The 18,393-nt window shown below is 40.6% G+C and overlaps 1 protein-coding gene across 1 annotated transcript in view; it reads left to right on the forward strand.

Annotated features, from left to right (window-relative positions):
• The window catches only part of LOC103518792 (high affinity cAMP-specific and IBMX-insensitive 3',5'-cyclic phosphodiesterase 8B-like), a gene marked incomplete at its 3' end in the record, with an annotated part of 18,487 nt that extends 1,964 nt beyond the window's left edge, over positions 1-16,523 (forward strand). The window contains exons 5-18 of the mRNA XM_026830499.1: positions 425-605; positions 3,396-3,610; positions 4,548-4,666; positions 5,882-6,018; positions 7,029-7,136; positions 7,670-7,882; positions 8,601-8,780; positions 9,311-9,481; positions 11,410-11,539; positions 14,286-14,360; positions 14,959-15,310; positions 15,445-15,579; positions 15,919-16,132; positions 16,344-16,523. Of these exons, the coding sequence (XP_026686300.1) occupies positions 425-605; positions 3,396-3,610; positions 4,548-4,666; positions 5,882-6,018; positions 7,029-7,136; positions 7,670-7,882; positions 8,601-8,780; positions 9,311-9,481; positions 11,410-11,539; positions 14,286-14,360; positions 14,959-15,310; positions 15,445-15,579; positions 15,919-16,132; positions 16,344-16,523 (2,410 nt within the window). The remainder of the gene's footprint in view (positions 1-424; positions 606-3,395; positions 3,611-4,547; positions 4,667-5,881; positions 6,019-7,028; positions 7,137-7,669; positions 7,883-8,600; positions 8,781-9,310; positions 9,482-11,409; positions 11,540-14,285; positions 14,361-14,958; positions 15,311-15,444; positions 15,580-15,918; positions 16,133-16,343) is intronic.
• Between the last annotated feature and the right edge of the window lie 1,870 nt (positions 16,524-18,393).

Consider the following 18,393-nt stretch of genomic DNA (forward strand, 5'->3'; position numbering starts at 1 on the left):
CTTTATTTTCTTTTTATACTTACTGGCCACAAAGTGAAACAGGATTTGAAAGAGAAGAAGTTGGAAGTTAGCCACGCCCAAAATCGAGGCGCATGGAAGAGGTTGATTCAAAACGTCGACCCCACTTGAGTGGGAAAAGACGCAGTAAAAGAAGAAGAAGACTTACTGGCCACTTATCTTATTTTTATGCTTACTGGGTAGGTACGTTGTTTATTGTATTTCTGCCCATTTCGTAAACACTGACGTCACGACTCTTTGAACTTCTTCATTGGAACGGCAAATTTAAAGTTCCTTTTTCGGAGTTTTAACCTCAGATTTTGGATTTCACAACTTTTTGCGCAGGAATCGACCTTTTATTTATAATTTTTACCGAAATACAGTTTTTACCGAAATAATTTTTTACCGAAATAATACCTATTCCTTTTCAGATCATCTACGAGCAACCGGGGGGCGGCTCAGGACTCAACTGGAGTTTGGAACTTCAGGCCATCGAACAAAACGATGTGTATCTGCGCAACCTGCTTGCGCATAACGAAACTGCGTTCTGCGCGCTGGACAAGAGCCGCGATCTGGTGTACATTACCAACCAGTCACACAGTATACAGGTAAGAATATGTGAGTCACACAGTATACAGGTAAGATTTGTGAGTCACACAGTATACAAGTAAGAAAATGTGGGTCACACAGTGTAGAGGTAAGAATATGTGGGTCACACAGTATACAGGTAAGAATAGAGTAGAATAGAATAGAAAAAGAACAAACTAAAGAGGAAAAAATTGGGAGAAGGGAGGAAAAAGAACAGCAAAGAAGGAAAAATGAGGAAGAGAAGTAAAAAAAAGAGAAGAGAAGAGAAGAAGCCTAGAGAAGAGAACATGAATTAAGAGAGCAGAAGAGAAAAAGGACGGGAGGAGAGAAAATAAACCGAAAACAAGGCTTTTCTCACAAGAGAAGCGGAGAGGATAAAAAGGAAGAAAGCAAAGCAAAGGCAAGAGAAGAGAAGAGAGGAGAAGAGAAGAAGTGAAACGTGATGCGAAGTGGAGAGAAAAAAAACCAAAACCAGAGGAAATGAGAAGATAGAAAAAAAGAAAAGAGAAGGGACGAGAAGTAAAAAAAAAGAGAAGAAGAAAAAGAAGAATAAGAAGAAGAAGAAGAAGAAGAAGAAGAAGAAGAAGAAGAAGAAGAAGAAGAAGAAGAAGAAGAAGAAGAGAATATGTGGGTCACACAGTGTACAGGTAAGAAAATGTGAGTCACACAGTGTACAGGTAAGAATATGTGAGTCACACAGTATACAGGTAAGAAAATGTGAGTCACACAGTGTACAGGTAAGAATATGTGAGTCACACAGTATACAGGTAAGAATATGTGGGTCACACAGTATACAGGTAACAATATGTGGGTCACACAGTATACAGGTAATAATATGTGGGTCACACAGTATACACTATACAGGATACAGGTAAGAATAGAATAGAATAGAATAGAAAAAGAACAAACTAAAGAGGAAAAAATTGAGAGAAGGGAGGAAAAAGAACAGCAAAGAAGGAAAAAAGAGGAAGAGAAGTAAAAAAAAGAGAAGAGAAGAAGCCTAGAGAAGAGAAGAAGCCTAGAGAAGAGAAGAAGCCTAGAGAAGCCTAGAGAAGAGAAGAGAAGAGAAGAGAAGAGAAGAGAAGAGAAGAGAAGAGAAGAGAAGAGAAGAGAAGAGAAGAGAAGAGAGAAGAGAGAAGAGAAGAAGCCTAGAGAAGAGAAAATGAATTAAAAGAGCAGAAGAGAAAAAGGACGGGAGGAGAGAAAATAAACCGAAAACAAAGCTTTTCTCACAAGAGAAGCGAAGAGGACAAAAAGAAAGAAAGCAAAGCAAAGGCAAGAGAAGAGAAGAAGTGAAACGTGATGCGAAGTGGAGAGAAAATAAACCAAAACAAGAGGAAATGAGAAGATAGAAAAAAAGAAAAGAGAAGGGGCGGGAAGTAAAAAAAAGAGAAGAAGAAAAAGAAGATGATGAAGACGAAGAAGATGAAGAAGAAGAAGAAGAAGAAGAAGAAGAAGAAGAAGAAGAAGAATAAGAAGATGATGATGATGAAGAAGAAGTAGAAGAAGATGAAGATGAAGAATAACTGATAATGGGTGGCTGGCCCTTTAAACCTATATTAACCCTTTGTGTTTCTTTTCCCCCATTTCAGTACGTGAACAAGTCCTGCTGTTCTGTATTGGGCTACTCTCAAGAAATACATAGTTTTGACTGTCTCGGTAGTACCCTTTTTAATAAAAACGGTTACTATTTTAATTTATTCTGAACTCTTTTTAATATTATTACAAATATGTTAAAAAGAGTTCAGAATAAATTAAAATATTTTTTATTAATAAATTATTTTTATTTTTTTTTTTATTTTTTATTTTATTAATAAATATTAATAAAAAATATTTTAATTTATTCTGAACTCTTTTTAACATATTTGTAATAATATTTTATTTTTAACCCATTGTGTGTCTCTCTCTGTCTCTCTTTCCCACCAGTACGTGAACAAGTCCTGCTGCTCCGTATTGGGCTACTCCCAGGACGAACTCCTCAACAAATTCATAGCCAACTTCCATCAGCTTGGTCAAATGGATCAGATCATTCGGCAGCTCGACCGAGGATTTGACTGGGAGGGGAAAGTATCTTGGAAGTGCAAAAACGGCGATACTATCCCTCTCCACTGTATTGATTTACCTAGGCCAGTCACTAACTATCAGGTAGACCTGACAGGTACGGCTGAAAAGGTCCGTCTGGCAGGTCTACCTGATACCTGATAGTGAGTGGCTGGCCCTATAAACCTATATTAACCCATTGTGTTTCTTTTCCCCCATTTCAGTACGTGAACAAGTCCTGCTGCTCTGTATTGGACTACTCTCAAGAAATACATAGTTTTGACTGTCTCGGTAGTACCCTTTTTAATGAAAACGGTTACTATTTTAATTTATTCTGAACTCTTTTTAACATATTTGTAATAATATTTTATTTTTAACCCATTGTGTTTCTTTTCCCACCAGTACGTGAACAAGTCCTGCTGCTCTGTATTGGGCTACTCCCAGGAAATACATAGTTTTGACTGTCTCGGTAGTACCCTTTTTAATAAAAACGGTTACTATTTTAATTTATTCTGAACTATTTTTAACATATTTGCAGTGGCGTAGCGTGGTCTAACTCCAAGTGTAGGGCGGACACTAATTTCTATCACAATATGTATCTAATAAGAATACAATAATAATTATTTAAAGTCAATATTTAAGGGTATTTGAGTGGAATTTTTGAGTGTAGGACCGCCATACACGCCCTACATGGACGCTACGCCACTGCATATTTGTAATAATATTTTATTTTTAACCCATTGTGTCTCTCTGTCTCTCTTTCCCACCAGTACGTGAACAAGTCCTGCTGCTCTGTATTGGGCTACTCCCAGGACGAACTCCTCAACAAATTCATAGCCAACTTCCATCAGCTTGGTCAAATGGATCAGATCATCCGGCAGCTCGACCGAGGTTTCGACTGGGAGGGGAAAGTATCTTGGAAGTGCAAAAACGGTGATACTATCCCACTTCACTGTAAGGCACTTCCGTTTTGCGCTTTCGGAAGGTAAGTTTTTTTTCTCTTTCATTCATTCATTTGTTTGTTCTTTCATTCGTTCGTTTGTCCTTTCATTCGTTCGTTCTTTTGTTCTTTCATTCTTTCATTTGTTTGTTCATTCATTCGTTCGTTTGTTCTTTCATTCGTTCGTTTGTTTGTTCTTTCATTTGTTCGTTTGTTCTTTCATTCATTCATTTGTTTGTTCATTCATTCATTTCTTTGTTCTTTCATTCGTTCGTTTGTTCTTTCATTCGTTCGTTTGTTTGTTCTTTCATTCATTCATTTGTTTGTTCATTCATTCGTTCGTTTGTTCTTTCATTCGTTCGTTTGTTCTTTCATTCGTTCGTTCGTTTGTTCTTTCATTCGTTCGTGTGTTTGTTCTTTCATTCGTTCGTTCGTTTGTTCTTTCATTCATTCATCTCGAGAACGGTAAGAGCTAGAGAAATTTGGTATGTAGCTGTCAAATGTGACAAGGATGTGACATTCTATTCTACTCTAAATAGGCCCATTTCGTACCAAATATATAAGACCTTGTTTAGACTGCGGGAGTAGGTAAAGGGACTTTTCAATCTCATTCTGGCAGTATAATTAGTATAAACAGGATATATTTTATTATATTCTATGTTAATTCTATTCTATTTTGCAGAGACCCCACCCATTTCATCTACATTCAAGAGAATCCCCTAGACTTTCACAATCTGCCTACTCAAATAAGCATCATTCAATAGGATGAGAAAGGTCGTGTGATGTTCACACCAGATTTTTTACTTTTTTACCTTCTTCTTTATTCCATTCTATTCTACTCTAAATAAACCTATTTCGTACCAAATATATAAGACCTTGTTTAGACTGCGGGAGTAGGGAAAGGGACTTTTCAATCTCATTCTGGCAGTATAAACAGGATATATTTTATTCTATTCTATGTTAATTCTATTCTATTTTGCAGAGACCCCACCCATTTCATCTACATTCAAGAGAATCCCCTAGACTTTCACAATCTGCCACGAGGTAGCGTTCCGTCCATTAGGAAAGGATCTTATGACCTCAAGTCCATCAATAGTGAAGGTGAAGTATCTTTATGAAGTGGTAATCATTTTACCACTGCCTTATTAAGGGTTAACCTCTTTATTATTACCCTATGATTGATTCCGTGACTGGCTGTTGCGGGGCCCACTCAGCCTCGTGAGGAAAATGAGTAGCTATGACATATAAATGCGCATAGCGAGGGCAAGTCACATCACATCACGTGAGCTCACGTAATGATATCGGCAGCGCAGGAACAGTAGGAACACTCCACTGATCATGTTATTAACATTTTAGATATGTGAAGAAGACCACTACACCACCTCGGTTTGGATGTAGATAATTCTAATCAGATCAAGGACTGATTCTTGGGATCAATTCAATTTGTAGAAACCATTTACTGAAGAAAATTTGTAAGACAAATTTCGTTTTCGGAACGGCTGGCTTTCGCCTGTCTTGTCTTCCCTTCGACTTCGGGACGATAGGACCTTAGCAGTTTGGCTCGGCTCAGTTAAGTCCCCCGGTCCAACTTTTATTTCGTCTATTAATGGAGCATTCCTCTTTGTTAATAAATCAATGATTCCTGTCCAATTTCCAGTGCATTCCTGTGTAATGCTGGTAACGACCTGGCGCTCTTGTATAACGACATTAGTGTTCTGGAAAGCCATCACTCTGCTCTCACCTTTAGACTCACTCTGAAGGAAGACAGAGCAAATATATTCAAGGTAAGAAATGGATAGAATAGAATAAAAATACATAATACATATAATTGTATTTTCTTTTTAAATAAGTTTCCATGTATATCTATGTGATCGACAAAAAACTCAGAACATACATTTTTCATATAAATGGTATATACCCACCCGTATAAGCAGAGCTTGTGCCACGGATGGGGAGTTCATTTATAATTTATATTTAACAAATAGATTTCCCCTATTATTCAAGCTAGGCAAGACATGACATGAAAGAGATTTGATAGAGGAAACTCCAACTGCTGAGGGCTTACCGTCCAGAAAGCGAAGAGAGATGAATACTTTCCTTATTCTATTTTGAAGAGGTTTGATAGAGGTTTTGAAGAGGTTTGGGGGCACGGTTAGTCCAGTGGTAACGCGCTTGCCCGCTCTGCGACCCCTTTACTCTATTTTATGTGCTCTTCCCGGGAATCTTTAAGGTCTTCTCGGCCCTCTCGGGGTCCGTGGACCCCACTTTGGGAATCACTGATTCAAACCATTCTTCGTTTCTTCTTTCCACCACCAGGAGCACAATCGGCGCGGAGACAGAGTTTAGCGAAATTACACAATCTCCCCCTAGAGGCGCCAATTACCAAGGTCATCTCCCTGATATCAGCCGCACAGGAACACTCCAGTGATCACGTTATCAATATTTTAGATAAGGTGAGTAAGTTTAAGTCACGTCACATCACATCACGTGAGCTCACGTGATGATATCGGCAGCGCAGGAACAGTAGGAACACTCCACTGATCATGTTATTAACATTTTAGATATGTGAAGAAGACCACTACACCACCTACCTCGGTGGTCTAGTGGTCAAGGGTAGAAGCGTAAAAGTCGGACTAGGTCTATCAGCCAGTCTGAAGCTGTGCTTTTCGTTTCAACACCGCGTTAACGGGGCGTCAGGAGTGGGGGTAATTTAAGTCACGTCACATCACATCACATCACGTGAGCTCACGTAATGATATCGGCAGCGCAGGAACAGTAGGAACACTCCACTGGTCATGTTATTGACATTTTAGATATGTGAAGAAGACCACTACACCACCTACCTCGGTGGTCTAGTGGTCAAGGGTAGAAGCGTAGAAGTCGGACTAGGTCTATCAGCCAGTCTGAAGCTGTGCTTTTCGTTTCAACACCGCGTTAACGGGGCGTCAGGAGTGGGGGTAATTTATTTATCGTATGACATTTATTTTTTACAAAATACAAAATGATTATTAATTAATTTATTTAATTTTGACATCCTCTGTAAATACTTTTTTACTTAAGTTATATATAAAAGTATCCATTAAGTATCCATTTTTACATATAACTTAAGTAAAAAAGTAAAAAAAAAGAAATTACAAAATGGTTAAAATAGAGGAATAACAGTACAAACTAACAAATGACTTGATAAAAATAATAATAAAAATAAAACTGGGTAAGTCAAACAAAACAAACATGGCGGAACTGAGTGCTACTCGAGAGTCGCTTCCGGAATTTATGACGCGGCGTTCACTCGAAGAGATGACGCGGCGTTCACTCGAAGAGATAACGGCAGGAAGGGAAGTGAAATGAAAAAAAAAACGCGTCAACGCGGCGTCGTCTCGGGTTCGTATCAATCTATCAATGCTGTGCGGCGTTCTATATTTTGCCAAACTTAAAGTACCTAGATATTTATTTTCTGTTCCAGGTGATAGATATCCTGAGAACCACAGAGCTATATTCAAGTCATGTGAAGGCAGAAAATCTCAGGTGTGAAGATCCCGTCACTAGCGACCTGATCGGAGCGCTCATATCGGTAAGAAGTGGAACTAAAAGCGCTATTGTCGGTAAGAAATGAAGTTCTTATAGTCCCGAAAGCGAAGAGAGAAGGAAGACAGAAGAAAGCCAGCCGTTCCAAGAACGAACCTTATCTGTTCATGATAAAGTTCGCCCGTTGCGGGAATAGAAAGGACGACCTTATGCTTACAGGGCAGACGCGCTACCAACCAGGCTAACTAGGCTCGCGATCTATGTCTAACTGACGAGTTCAAATAACCTGCCTCGGTGGTGTAGTGGTCAAGGCGCCCGCCTGGTAAACAGGAGGGCGTGGGTTCAATCCCAGCCGAGGTATGGAATTTTATCCTCAATATAATTTGAGAATTTGACCACAATAATAGTAGTAGCCTACTGCTGGAGTAAAGGGACTTTTCAGTCCTATGCGAGCAGTATAAAAAAGCATTATTATTATTAAAAACGTTAATAAGCTACTATCAGTATCGGTAAGAAATGGAACTAAAAGCGCTAGTATCGGGTTGCGGTGTTGCCATTTATCTCCCCGTCTATTTTCAGCAAGGCCCAGCCCCCGTGTCCACAACGCGACGCAGTTCCAACGATTCCGCCAATGTCAAATCCACGCATGCGCACACACATCCGCACGGTAGTGCTGCCCCCAGCGGGAAGTCTTTGAACATGGTTGCGTCTCCGCAAATGAAAGAGTTGTTGACCACTTCGCTAGCGTGGGATTTCAATATTTTTCAGCTGGAGCATTTGTCGAACAAAAGGTAGGTGGAGGAGAAATCTGGGTTCGAATCCCGATGGTGCTGCCCCTAGCGGGAAGTTGAACATGGTTGCGTCTCCGCAAATGAAAGAGTTGTTGACCACCTCGCTAGCGTGGGATTTCAATATTTTTCAGCTGGAGCATTTGTCGAACAAAAGGTAGGTGGAGGAGAAATCTGGGTTCGAATCCCGATGTATTTTTATTTTTGAGAGGTTTAATAGAGCAAATTGTAACTGCTAAGGTCTTATTGTCCCGAAATCGAAGAAAGAAGGAAGACAGGATAGGAGAAAGCCAGCCGTTCCGAGAACGAACATTATCGGGTTCGAATTCCGATGTATTTTTATTTTTGAGAGGTTTAATAGAGCAAATTGTAACTGCTAAGGTCTTATCGTCCCGAAATCGAAGAGAGAAGGAAGACAGGATAAGCTAGCGCTTACAAGGCAGACGCGCTACTCTCTAAGCCAAATAGGCTCGTGGAACGGGTTTGATCTATAAATTTTGGTTATTTAGCTTTTTGGTTTTCTGGACAAAATTTGCACCACCACTTTCGTGTTCCTGGTAAAAAGACCTTTAATTTTTTAATTTGATATATAGGTCGACCAGTTTTGGATAAGTCCTTCTATGGGAACATCACTGAAATGACCAAACATTTTATTTTATTCTATTCTATGTATATTTTACTGTCGGATACCTAAATTAAATTCTTCTTGGTCTTGGTTTCAGGGATTAGAACGCGACACTTACAAAGTGGCCAGACAAAGTATCATTGACATGGTATTGGCTACTGAAATGACCAAACATTTCGAGCATCTGGCCAAATTTGTGAGCGTGTTTAACACGCCCACTCCCTCGTCCCAGCATGTGGAGTGTGATTATGTACAGCAGGATGGCGGTCAGACGAAGGTGACTGTTTCGAAGGGATTTCAACTCTCAGGCCGAAATCTGGCTGGAAGCAAACAGGCACTAGCATACTTGTAATTTTGTAGTATCAGCCTTTTATTTTATCAAATCAAATCATGAACTATTTGTAGTAATGTGCCTCCTTTGCGATCGATTCCCATTTTCCAATAATCTTTCTACTAATACTGCTGGGATAATGTTCGTTCTCGGAACGGCTGGCTTTCTCCTATCCTGTCTTAAAAAAAAGTGTCTCAACTTTAGGAAAATTCCAATTCCCCATCCGTGGCACAAGCATTGCTTTTACGGATGGGTACACCATTTATATGAATTATTTATGTTAGATATTTAGATACCTATTAGTGCTTTATTTAGACTTTAGACTGTCGAATTAGGGCATGCAGTCCCATTATCTCAACAGTATGTTCTGTTGCTATTTTATATATCATTTATTATTATTACCTATCAAGAAATGAAAAAATAAAATAAATTAAAAAAAATAATCTAATTTCTCATCCTCTCTTTCTCCTCCCCAGAGTCCGAGCAGTGACTGTGGGCCGGACGAAGACTATCCGGTCAGTTCTCCCGAGGCTGTCAACCTCGTGAGGAGAATGCTCATCAAATGCGCGGACGTCGCCAACCCTACCAGACCTCTACCGTTGTGTGTAGAGTGGGGAAGGAGGATAGCTGAAGAGTATTTCGCTCAGGTAAGCTTAAGCTTTGGCACACGAATATAAGTTAACTTTGGCACACGAATATAAGTTAACTTTGGCACACGAATATATTCAGGCGGACTTGTCCAGGCGTATCGGTCAGGTCTACCTGAAAGTGGCCGGCCTTAGCAGTTATAAGGTGACGTTAAACTGTTTTCTATTGGTTTCAGGGATTAGAGCGTGACACTTACAAAGTGGCCAGACAGAGTATAATAGACATGGTTCTAGCCACTGAAATGACCAAACATTTTGAGCACCTGGCCAAATTTGTGAGCGTGTTTAACACGCCCACTCCCTCGTCCCAGCATGTGGAGTGTGACTATGTACAGCAGGATGGCGGTCAGACGAAGGTGAGTTAACACACGCACTCTGGTGAGTGCGAAGATAGAAGGGCCAGTAGAGGTAGAAACACACTACTATCACGTCATGTCAAGTCACGTGAGCTCATGGGGAGTCAGAAAGATGTACCTAGTTCACAGTTCTCCCATGATATTGTAGGTAATTTCGTTCAGGACAGGTACACTAAGTACTGTAATAGTACTTTTACTCGTTGACCGAGATCTGGCTTAAATCAAGTAGGCATTTAGCATAGGTACCTACTTCAGCTTTTTAACCCGTGAGTACACGCGTTAAAAATCCGAACGTCAGTACACGCGTGTAGAGAAAAAATCTCACACCTGGTTTTGCTTTGTATGTGTTCTGGTTTGGTGGCGTAGACAAAACGATTGTCTGGTTCGTACAAAATGAAGACGTTGAGCTGAGTATTTTTTTCTGCGATGTTCATGTTTCTGCGATGCTCTGTCAATGGTTTTGTAATCTGTATACATTTTTTGATAGCATTCTAATCTCAAACTAACCTCGAAATTTTCAAGCGTATCTGAGTAAGCAGAAGGTTCCAGGCTCCGTTGTGGACACCCTGGTGCAAAGGTCGATGAGCTCGGCGATGGTCCAAGGTCTAGTCTAGAGTCAATAGTCCATAGTCCATGGTCCGATTTTGTGAATACATTTGTAAATATATGTGTTCTCCAGTTGCATGTATTATTTATTTATTAGGTATATACACAATAGGGCTGGACAAGACTGACAAGAAACGCCGAACTATGAAATTTAAATTTTACATCGATGGCACGCCGCCAATGCAGTGAAGCAGAAGTGAGATTAGAAGAAAGAGGAGTGCAATGAGGAGAAAGAAAAGTAGGTGGCACGCCGCCAATGCAGTGAAACAGAAGTGAGATTAGAGGAAAGAGGAGTGCAATGAGGAGAAAGAAAGGTAGGTGGCACGCCGCTAATGCAGTGAAACAGAAGTGAGATTAGAGGAAAGAGGAGTGCGATGAGGGGAAAGAGAGGTAGGTGGCACGCCGCCAATGCAGTGAAGCAGACAAGCAGATGTAATATTAGAGGAAAGAGGAGTGCAATGAGGGGAAAGAAAGGTAGGTGGCACGCCGCCAATGCAGTGAAACAGAAGTGAGATTAGAGGAAAGAGGAGTGCAATGAGGGGAAAGAAAGGTAGGTGGCACGCCGCCAATGCAGTGAAGCAGAAGTGAGATTAAAGGAAAGAGAGGAGTGCGATGAGGCGAAAGAAAGGTAGGTGGCACGCCGCCAATGCAGTGAAACAGAAATGAGATTAGAGGAAAGAGGAGAGCAATGAGGGGAAAGAAAGGTAGGTACTGCGCAAAGGAGGAGCACACGAATTACAAAGTGAATAAAAGGCGGGGTACAAAATTGATTTCAAAATTTTTTGGGGTGGGGTGCCAATTTTGTTTATTTTTTGGGCACTTGATTTCTTTTGGGGACGACGACGACTTAGCGGGGCTTTTTAGTCCGTCCTTCCTTTTTTTTTACACCACGAAGTGGTATTTTTTGGGGGTTTCATGTAGGTACCTACCTAGGTTATACATGATTATTTCTATTCTATGTTACAGACGGATGAAGAAAAGGCACTGAAGCTCCCCGTAGTAATGCCCATGTTCGATAGAGTTACCTGTTCCATACCTAAATCCCAGATGGGGTTCGTTGACTTTATTATCAATGATATGTTTGAAGCTTGGGATGGTAAGTCGGTACACCTTTAATTCGTGGTCTAAGTGTAGGGCGTGTAGGGCTCATGCACAGGTCTACCAAGTCCCATCACAGTACATGCCATTAATATTTATGGGCATTAGAGTGAACTCCCGAAAGCGAAAAGAGGAGGCAGACAGGATAGGAGAAAGATATCAGCCGTTCCGAGAACGAACCTTATCTGTTTAGGATGAAATTCGCCCGGGCAGGAATCGAACCCGCGACCTAACTCTTACAAGGCAGACGCGTTACCCTCCAAGCTAAACAGGTTGGCAGTTTTGAAGCCTTCTGTCTCTAATGGGAATAATGGGATCCAAAAGGAACTTTTCAGCTCAACTAAGGCCGGTAGACCTGACAGGCGCACCTGTTCAGGCGGTCACGTCAAGTCTACCTGATAGTGAATGGCCGGAATATTTTGGTTACCTAGGTATTATTTTTCCGCAAATTCTGGAAGCGTAATCTACATAATTACTTGGCATCATAATCCACAAATTTCTTGAGAAGGCCGCATCTCGCAAGAGATCGATATGGCTGTATTGTTATTGTTATTTTTCCGTTTCTATTTCACAGGCAGTGGCCGCCTTTCTGGAGAAGGAAAAACTGAACCAGATTCTCGATGAGCTGGACGAAGCGTGCTGTCTCATAGCGGCCATTGTGCACGACATAGATCATCCGGGCAAATCCAGGTAATGTTGGTGTTTACAAATACGGGAGGTATATTGACTATATTAGGTTATATTAGGTCATTCTTCCCCGAGCATCCCGGTATTTTTTCTATTTTTTTCTCGAGCTGTAACAACAGAAGTTTTATCGTCCCGCCAGCCTAGTTAGCTTAGTTGGTAGTGCGTCTGCCTTGTAAGCGCTAGGCCGCGGGTTCGATTCCCGCCCGGGGCGGATAGAGGAAACAGGAGTGCAATGAGGGGAAAGAAAGGTAGGTACTGAAGGAGGAGCACACAAATTATGAAGTGAATAAAAGGCGGGGTACAAAATTGATTTCAAACCTTTTTGGGGTGGGATGCCAGTTTTGTTTAAATCTTTTTGGGTACTTGATTTCTTTTGGGGACGACAACGACTTGGCGAGGCTTTTTTTTACACCACGAAGTGGTATTTTTTGGGGGTTTCATGTAGGTACCTACCTAGGTTATACATGACTATTTCTATTCTAAGTCCCATGATGAAAGCCATGGATTCTACTTTAAGGGCGCTCGCGCTCAGGTGTAGGACATCTCCGGATGGTCTATATCCGAATCTGTGGACTAAGTCCAAAAAAAGCGTTTTGAGATAAATGGAGTTAAATTTTAGGACTAGTCAAAGTTTGAATAGAGATAGCCATTTTGTTTTTACTCTCATTTAAACACTAATGTGAAGTTAGCAACCAATTAAAAAGTAAAAATAAGATCTTTTTGTGCTGTTTCCAACGATGTACAATATTCAAAAAGTCAATTTTTGGACTTGGTCCGCTCTGAATTTTACCCATTCACGACATTAGTGTTCTGGAAAGCCATCACTCTGCTCTCACCTTTAAACTAACTCTGAAGGAAGACAGAGCAAATATATTCAAGGTAAGAAATGGATAGAATAGAATTTAATTGTATTTAAGAAATAGATTTCCCCTATTATTCAAGCTAGGCAAGACATGACATGAAAGAGATTTGATAGAGGAAACTCAAACTATCAAATCTCTTTCAACAGTAGTTGGAGTTTCCTATAAATACTTTCCTCAACCTATTTTGAAGAGGTTTGATAGAAGGAGCTGTAACTACTGAAGTCTTATCGTCTGTTCAGGCGGACTTGTCCAGGCGTATCGGTCAGCAACAATACCATTGTTGCCAAGTGTGCCGTGAGCGCGAATGCGAACAGTGTTGTCAAGTCGAATAGCGCGACTAAGGGTAGAGCGTCGTGTGGACAAACACCATGGAATATGCTTTGGCAGCCAGGATGTTATCTCCTTGGCGAAAGTACCGCAGAGGTCGATAATAAAATACAACTTCACTGAGTTTTCGATGAAATCAAATGCTCGATTATATCGATAAGTAATTTGGACATCTGGCTCTTCTTCAAATCACAATCACCGAGTTTTTGCTGAAGGTATGGCAGTTGCGGTTCATATGAATCGATTAGAGAAAATCAATCGATTATATCGACAGTTCCAACTATCGATTAATCGTTTTCCCTACACTATCCTATAGCTTTTATCACTATATTTAACACTTTCATAGCTTCGTATCGAGTTTTCTATGTTACAGACGGATGAAGAAAAGGCACTGAAGCTCCCCGTAGTGATGCCCATGTTCGATAGAGTTACCTGTTCCATACCTAAATCCCAGATGGGGTTTGTCGACTTTATTATCAATGATATGTTTGAAGCTTGGGATGGTAAGTCGGTACACCCTTAATTGTGCCCTGCAGAAGGTCTTGAGTTCGATTCCAAGAGTCGAAAAAAAATGTACCTACCTACTCGTTTATTTATTGCAAATATGTCAACGGGTTACTTTCTAGTGTTCTCATGCTAACCTAACCTAACCTAACCTAACCTAACCTAAATGGGAAGTATTGTGTCTCTTATCGTCGGATCGTCCATCTAATAAGGAACATACTACGGTATGGGCATGCTACGACACAGACCACATGAGTCTAACGTAGCTTTTGCTTCGTTGAAACACTCATAAAAAAGTATGTACCTTTTTTGAAGATGTTTGCTAGAGTATGTAATAACGGAGGTTTCATTTTATTCTTTCAGCGTTCATCGATATGCCTGAAATGCTGTACCATCTGAGAAGCAACTATCAGTATTGGAAAGACTTGGACGAAAAAGGTACAAAATGCCTCTATTTTTGGCCGTACATAGTGAGGCCTATGTCCTTAACTCGACAGTTTTGCATTTGGTTTAAATGTTTCTTTGAATATTTGTTCCGCTATTACTCGCGATTGCCTGCTCCGATTTTGATGAAATTTGGTACATGTTCTAAAGATATCAATGCACGCCAATCCTTAAAACTAAATAGATCTCTCCCTACACTAAATAGATCCTGCAGTACCTAGATAGAATGAGTTCTCGGAACGACTGGCTTTCTCCTACCCTGCCCTTCTCTCTTAGATTTCAGGACGAAGGTTTCAAACCTCTTGAAACCTTTCTCATTTCAGGTATTACGAGTATACAAGACATCTACCCTGCCACCGGGCCGTCCGATTTTGATGAAATTTGGTACATGTTCTAAAGATATCAATGTGCACGCCAATCCTTGAAATTTGGGGTCCCTACACTAAAATGATCCTGCAGTACCTACATAGAATGAGTTCTCGGAACGACTGGCTTTCTCCTACCCTGCCCTTCTCTCTTAGATTTCAGGACGATCAGACCTCCGTTGTTACAGTTCCCTCTATCGAACTTCTTAAAACCTTTCCCATTTCAGGTATTACAAGTATACAAGACATCTACCCTGCCACCGGGCCTGCCGAACTCACCCTCAAATCCCCCACATCAACAACCAAAACAACAACAACTACAACAAAGTCAACAACTACAAAACCGCCACTCAAGTCCGCACCGTCTACAAATAGTCAACAAAGCTCCAACAACCCAAGTAGTAGCGCAAATGTGAATTCCAATGGCGCTAAAGTTAGCGCGACTAATCCTAGCAGTAGCGCTAAGTCTTCCAGCGCCAGTAGTCCAAATAGTGGTACTTTGTCTTCGAGTATTAGCGCTACCAATTCCACTAGTAGTACTTTAGCGCAAAACAGTAGTGCGAATAATTCCAATAGTACTTTGTCTCAGAGTATTACAAGTCTTCCAGCGCCAATAGTCCAAATAGTGGTACTTTGTCTTCAAGTATTAGCGCTACCAATTCCACTAGTAGTACTTTAGCGCAAAACAGTAGTGCGAATAATTCCAATAGTACTTTGTCTCAGAGTATTAGCGCGAATAACGCGAACAGTGGTGCTAAAACTTCTACCAATAACATGAGCGCAAATAACAATGAAATTTCCAACAGTGGTGCCAAGTGTCACAGCACAAACAACAATAACAATACCGAGTTTTTTTTTCTTTTGGCTTTAGGATAAAGTTCGCCCCGGGTTGGAATGGAACCCGCGTCCTAGCGCTTACAAGGCAGACTCGCTACATTCCACTCTAATTAGGCCTACTCCGCTTATCGTGTCGAAATCTATTCTATTCTATGTTGTTTATTCTATTCTATTCTATTCTATTGGTTTCAGGGATTAGAGCGTGACACATACAAAGTGGCCAGACAGAGTATCATTGACATGGTATTGGTCACTGAAATGACCAAACATTTTATTTTATTCTATTCTATGTAAATTTTACTGTCGGATACCTAAATTAGATTCTTCTTGGTCTTGGTTTCAGGGATTAGAGCGCGACACTTACAAAGTGGCCAGACAAAGTATCACAAGTGTGCCGTGAGCGCGAATGCGAACAGTGTTGTCAAGTCGAGTAGCGCGACTAAGGGTGTTGCCAAACTGCCCGGTGTGAGCGCGAAGGGGAGTGCAGCACTCCTGGGGGGGATGCATAACACTTCTATGTCGAACATTAGCGCTCTGCCGGACATTCCAGAAACTAATAAGGATGCCGGGGATTAAATGGTTGGATTCCCGTTGGAGTGAAATTTTTTTGTTAGAAAACTGGTTAGAAAGAAAACTGGTAATCAGGAGGGCGTGGGTTCGATCCCAGCCGAGGTATGGAATTTTATCCTCATTTATTTAAGAATTTGACCACATAATAATGGGGCCGGCCTTAGCAGTTATAAGGTGACGTTAAACTGTTTTCTATTGGTTTCAGGGATTAGAGCGTGACACTTACAAAGTGGCCAGACAGAGTATAATAGACATGGTTCTAGCCACTGAAATGACCAAACATTTTGAGCATCTGGCCAAATTCGTGAGCGTGTTCAATACGCCCACTCCCTCGTCCCAGCATGTGGAGTGTGACTTTGTACAGCAGGATGGCGGTCAGACGAAGGTGAGTTAACACACGCACTCTGGTGAGTGCGAAGATAGAAGGGTCAGTAGAGGTAGAAACTAGAAATACACTACTATCACGTCATGTCAAGTCACGTGAGCTCATGAGGAGTCAGAAAGATGTACCTAGTTCACAGTTCTCCCATAATATTGTAGGTAATTTCGTTCAGGACAGGTACACTACTTATACATCACGTGACGTGACATGACGTGACGTGATGGCAGTGTGTTTCTACTTTTACTCGTTGACCGAGATCTGGCTTAAATCAAGTAGGCATTTAGCATAGGTTCCTACTTCAGCTTTTTTTTTTTTTTTTTTTTTTTTTTTTTTTAAAATTTTTTTTTTTTTTGGAAAAAAAGGACTTTTTTACTTTTTTTTTTTTTTTTTTTTTTTTTTTTATCAAATCATGTTTTCTTTGTGGTAAAGCAGAGCCTTGTTACAACTTTCGTTACATGTTGCCTTGTAGCAAGCGCCTCCATGGCCGAGTAAGTATCACACTAGGCTTGCATGCCGGAGGTCCCGGGTTCGATTCCCGGCGGGATCGGAGATTTTTTGACTGTGATTGAAGTTCGGGGGGTGCACTCAGCCTCGTGACGATCATCGAGTAATTTGATCGAGTAGCGACCAGTGGCGGTATTAGGTACCTACCAGTGTAAAAAGATTATTGAAATATGGAAATTGATTGCAAACGAGGCACTTAGGAATACTGTGATATCCACAAAATTTGTGAAAAGGCTCTGCTTTACCACAAATAATTTTTGTTGTTCTGTAGCATGGGGGCACGGTTGGTCCAGTGGTAACGCGCTTGCTTGCCATGCAGAAGGTCCCGGGTTCGAGTCCCATTTTTGTCCCATCGACGAAAATTTGTACTCGTTTTTCGATTGCAAATATTTCAACGGGTTACTTTCTGGTGTTCTCGTGTTGACCCAGCACCTAAATGGGAAGTAATGTGTCTCTTCTCGCCCATCTGATGAGAGGCATACTACGGGATGGGCATGCTACGACACAGGCCACATGCGTCTAATGTAGCAGTTGTTTCATTGCTACGAAATAAAAACGGCGGTGGAACACTCATCTTTTAAAAACCCAAATCTTTAAATCTTTAAAGATGTGAGCACTATTATTATTATTTCACCTGCCTTAGGCCCGGATTCAAATATCAAATCGGACGGTATGATGGGGGGGTATACCACGATTCCGCGCATGTGCCCTGCGTAGAAAGTATCAGAGAAGAGTCGGGAGTCAAAGAGCGAGTTGAAAAAAAAGAGTAGTTCCTTTTACTGAGTAGCTCAGTTGGGATTCAATCCCAAAGATGAGTCAAAAGTTGCATCTCTAATTATTACAGTATATTATTTATTTTTTTATTTATTTACAAGGGTTTCCCACTTCAACTGAGGGGGTTTGATTCAAAAACGACTTATAGTTTTTTTGACTTATATGGGTTATAACTTATAACTCGTTTTTGCTTCAGACCTCCAATTGTTTGCTAAATTAACCCATTGAAGTGTAAATTGACATTTTCTTATGTTTTTAGCTATTTAAATGAAATTTAGTTTAAGTCGCCATTTAATTTTAATCACCTGTACCTTGAAGGTTTGAAAGAATTCCTCTGGAGCATTTTCCCTTTTTTTCATTCATGGATTACATGTATGGACATTAATCGTCGATTAATCCTATATGGAAATTAACCGTCGATTAATACTATATGGAAATTAACCGTCGATTAATCCTATATGGAAATTAACCGTCGATTAATCCTATATGGAAATTAACCGTCGATTAATCCTATATGGAAATTAATCGTCGATTATGGAAATTAACCGTCGATTGATCCTATGTGGAAATTAATCGTCGATTATGGAAATTAACC

The sequence above is a fragment of the Diaphorina citri genome, unplaced genomic scaffold, assembly GCF_000475195.1.
Source record: "Diaphorina citri unplaced genomic scaffold, Diaci psyllid genome assembly version 1.1 scaffold2358, whole genome shotgun sequence".
Classification (NCBI taxonomy): Eukaryota; Metazoa; Arthropoda; class Insecta; order Hemiptera; family Psyllidae; genus Diaphorina; species Diaphorina citri.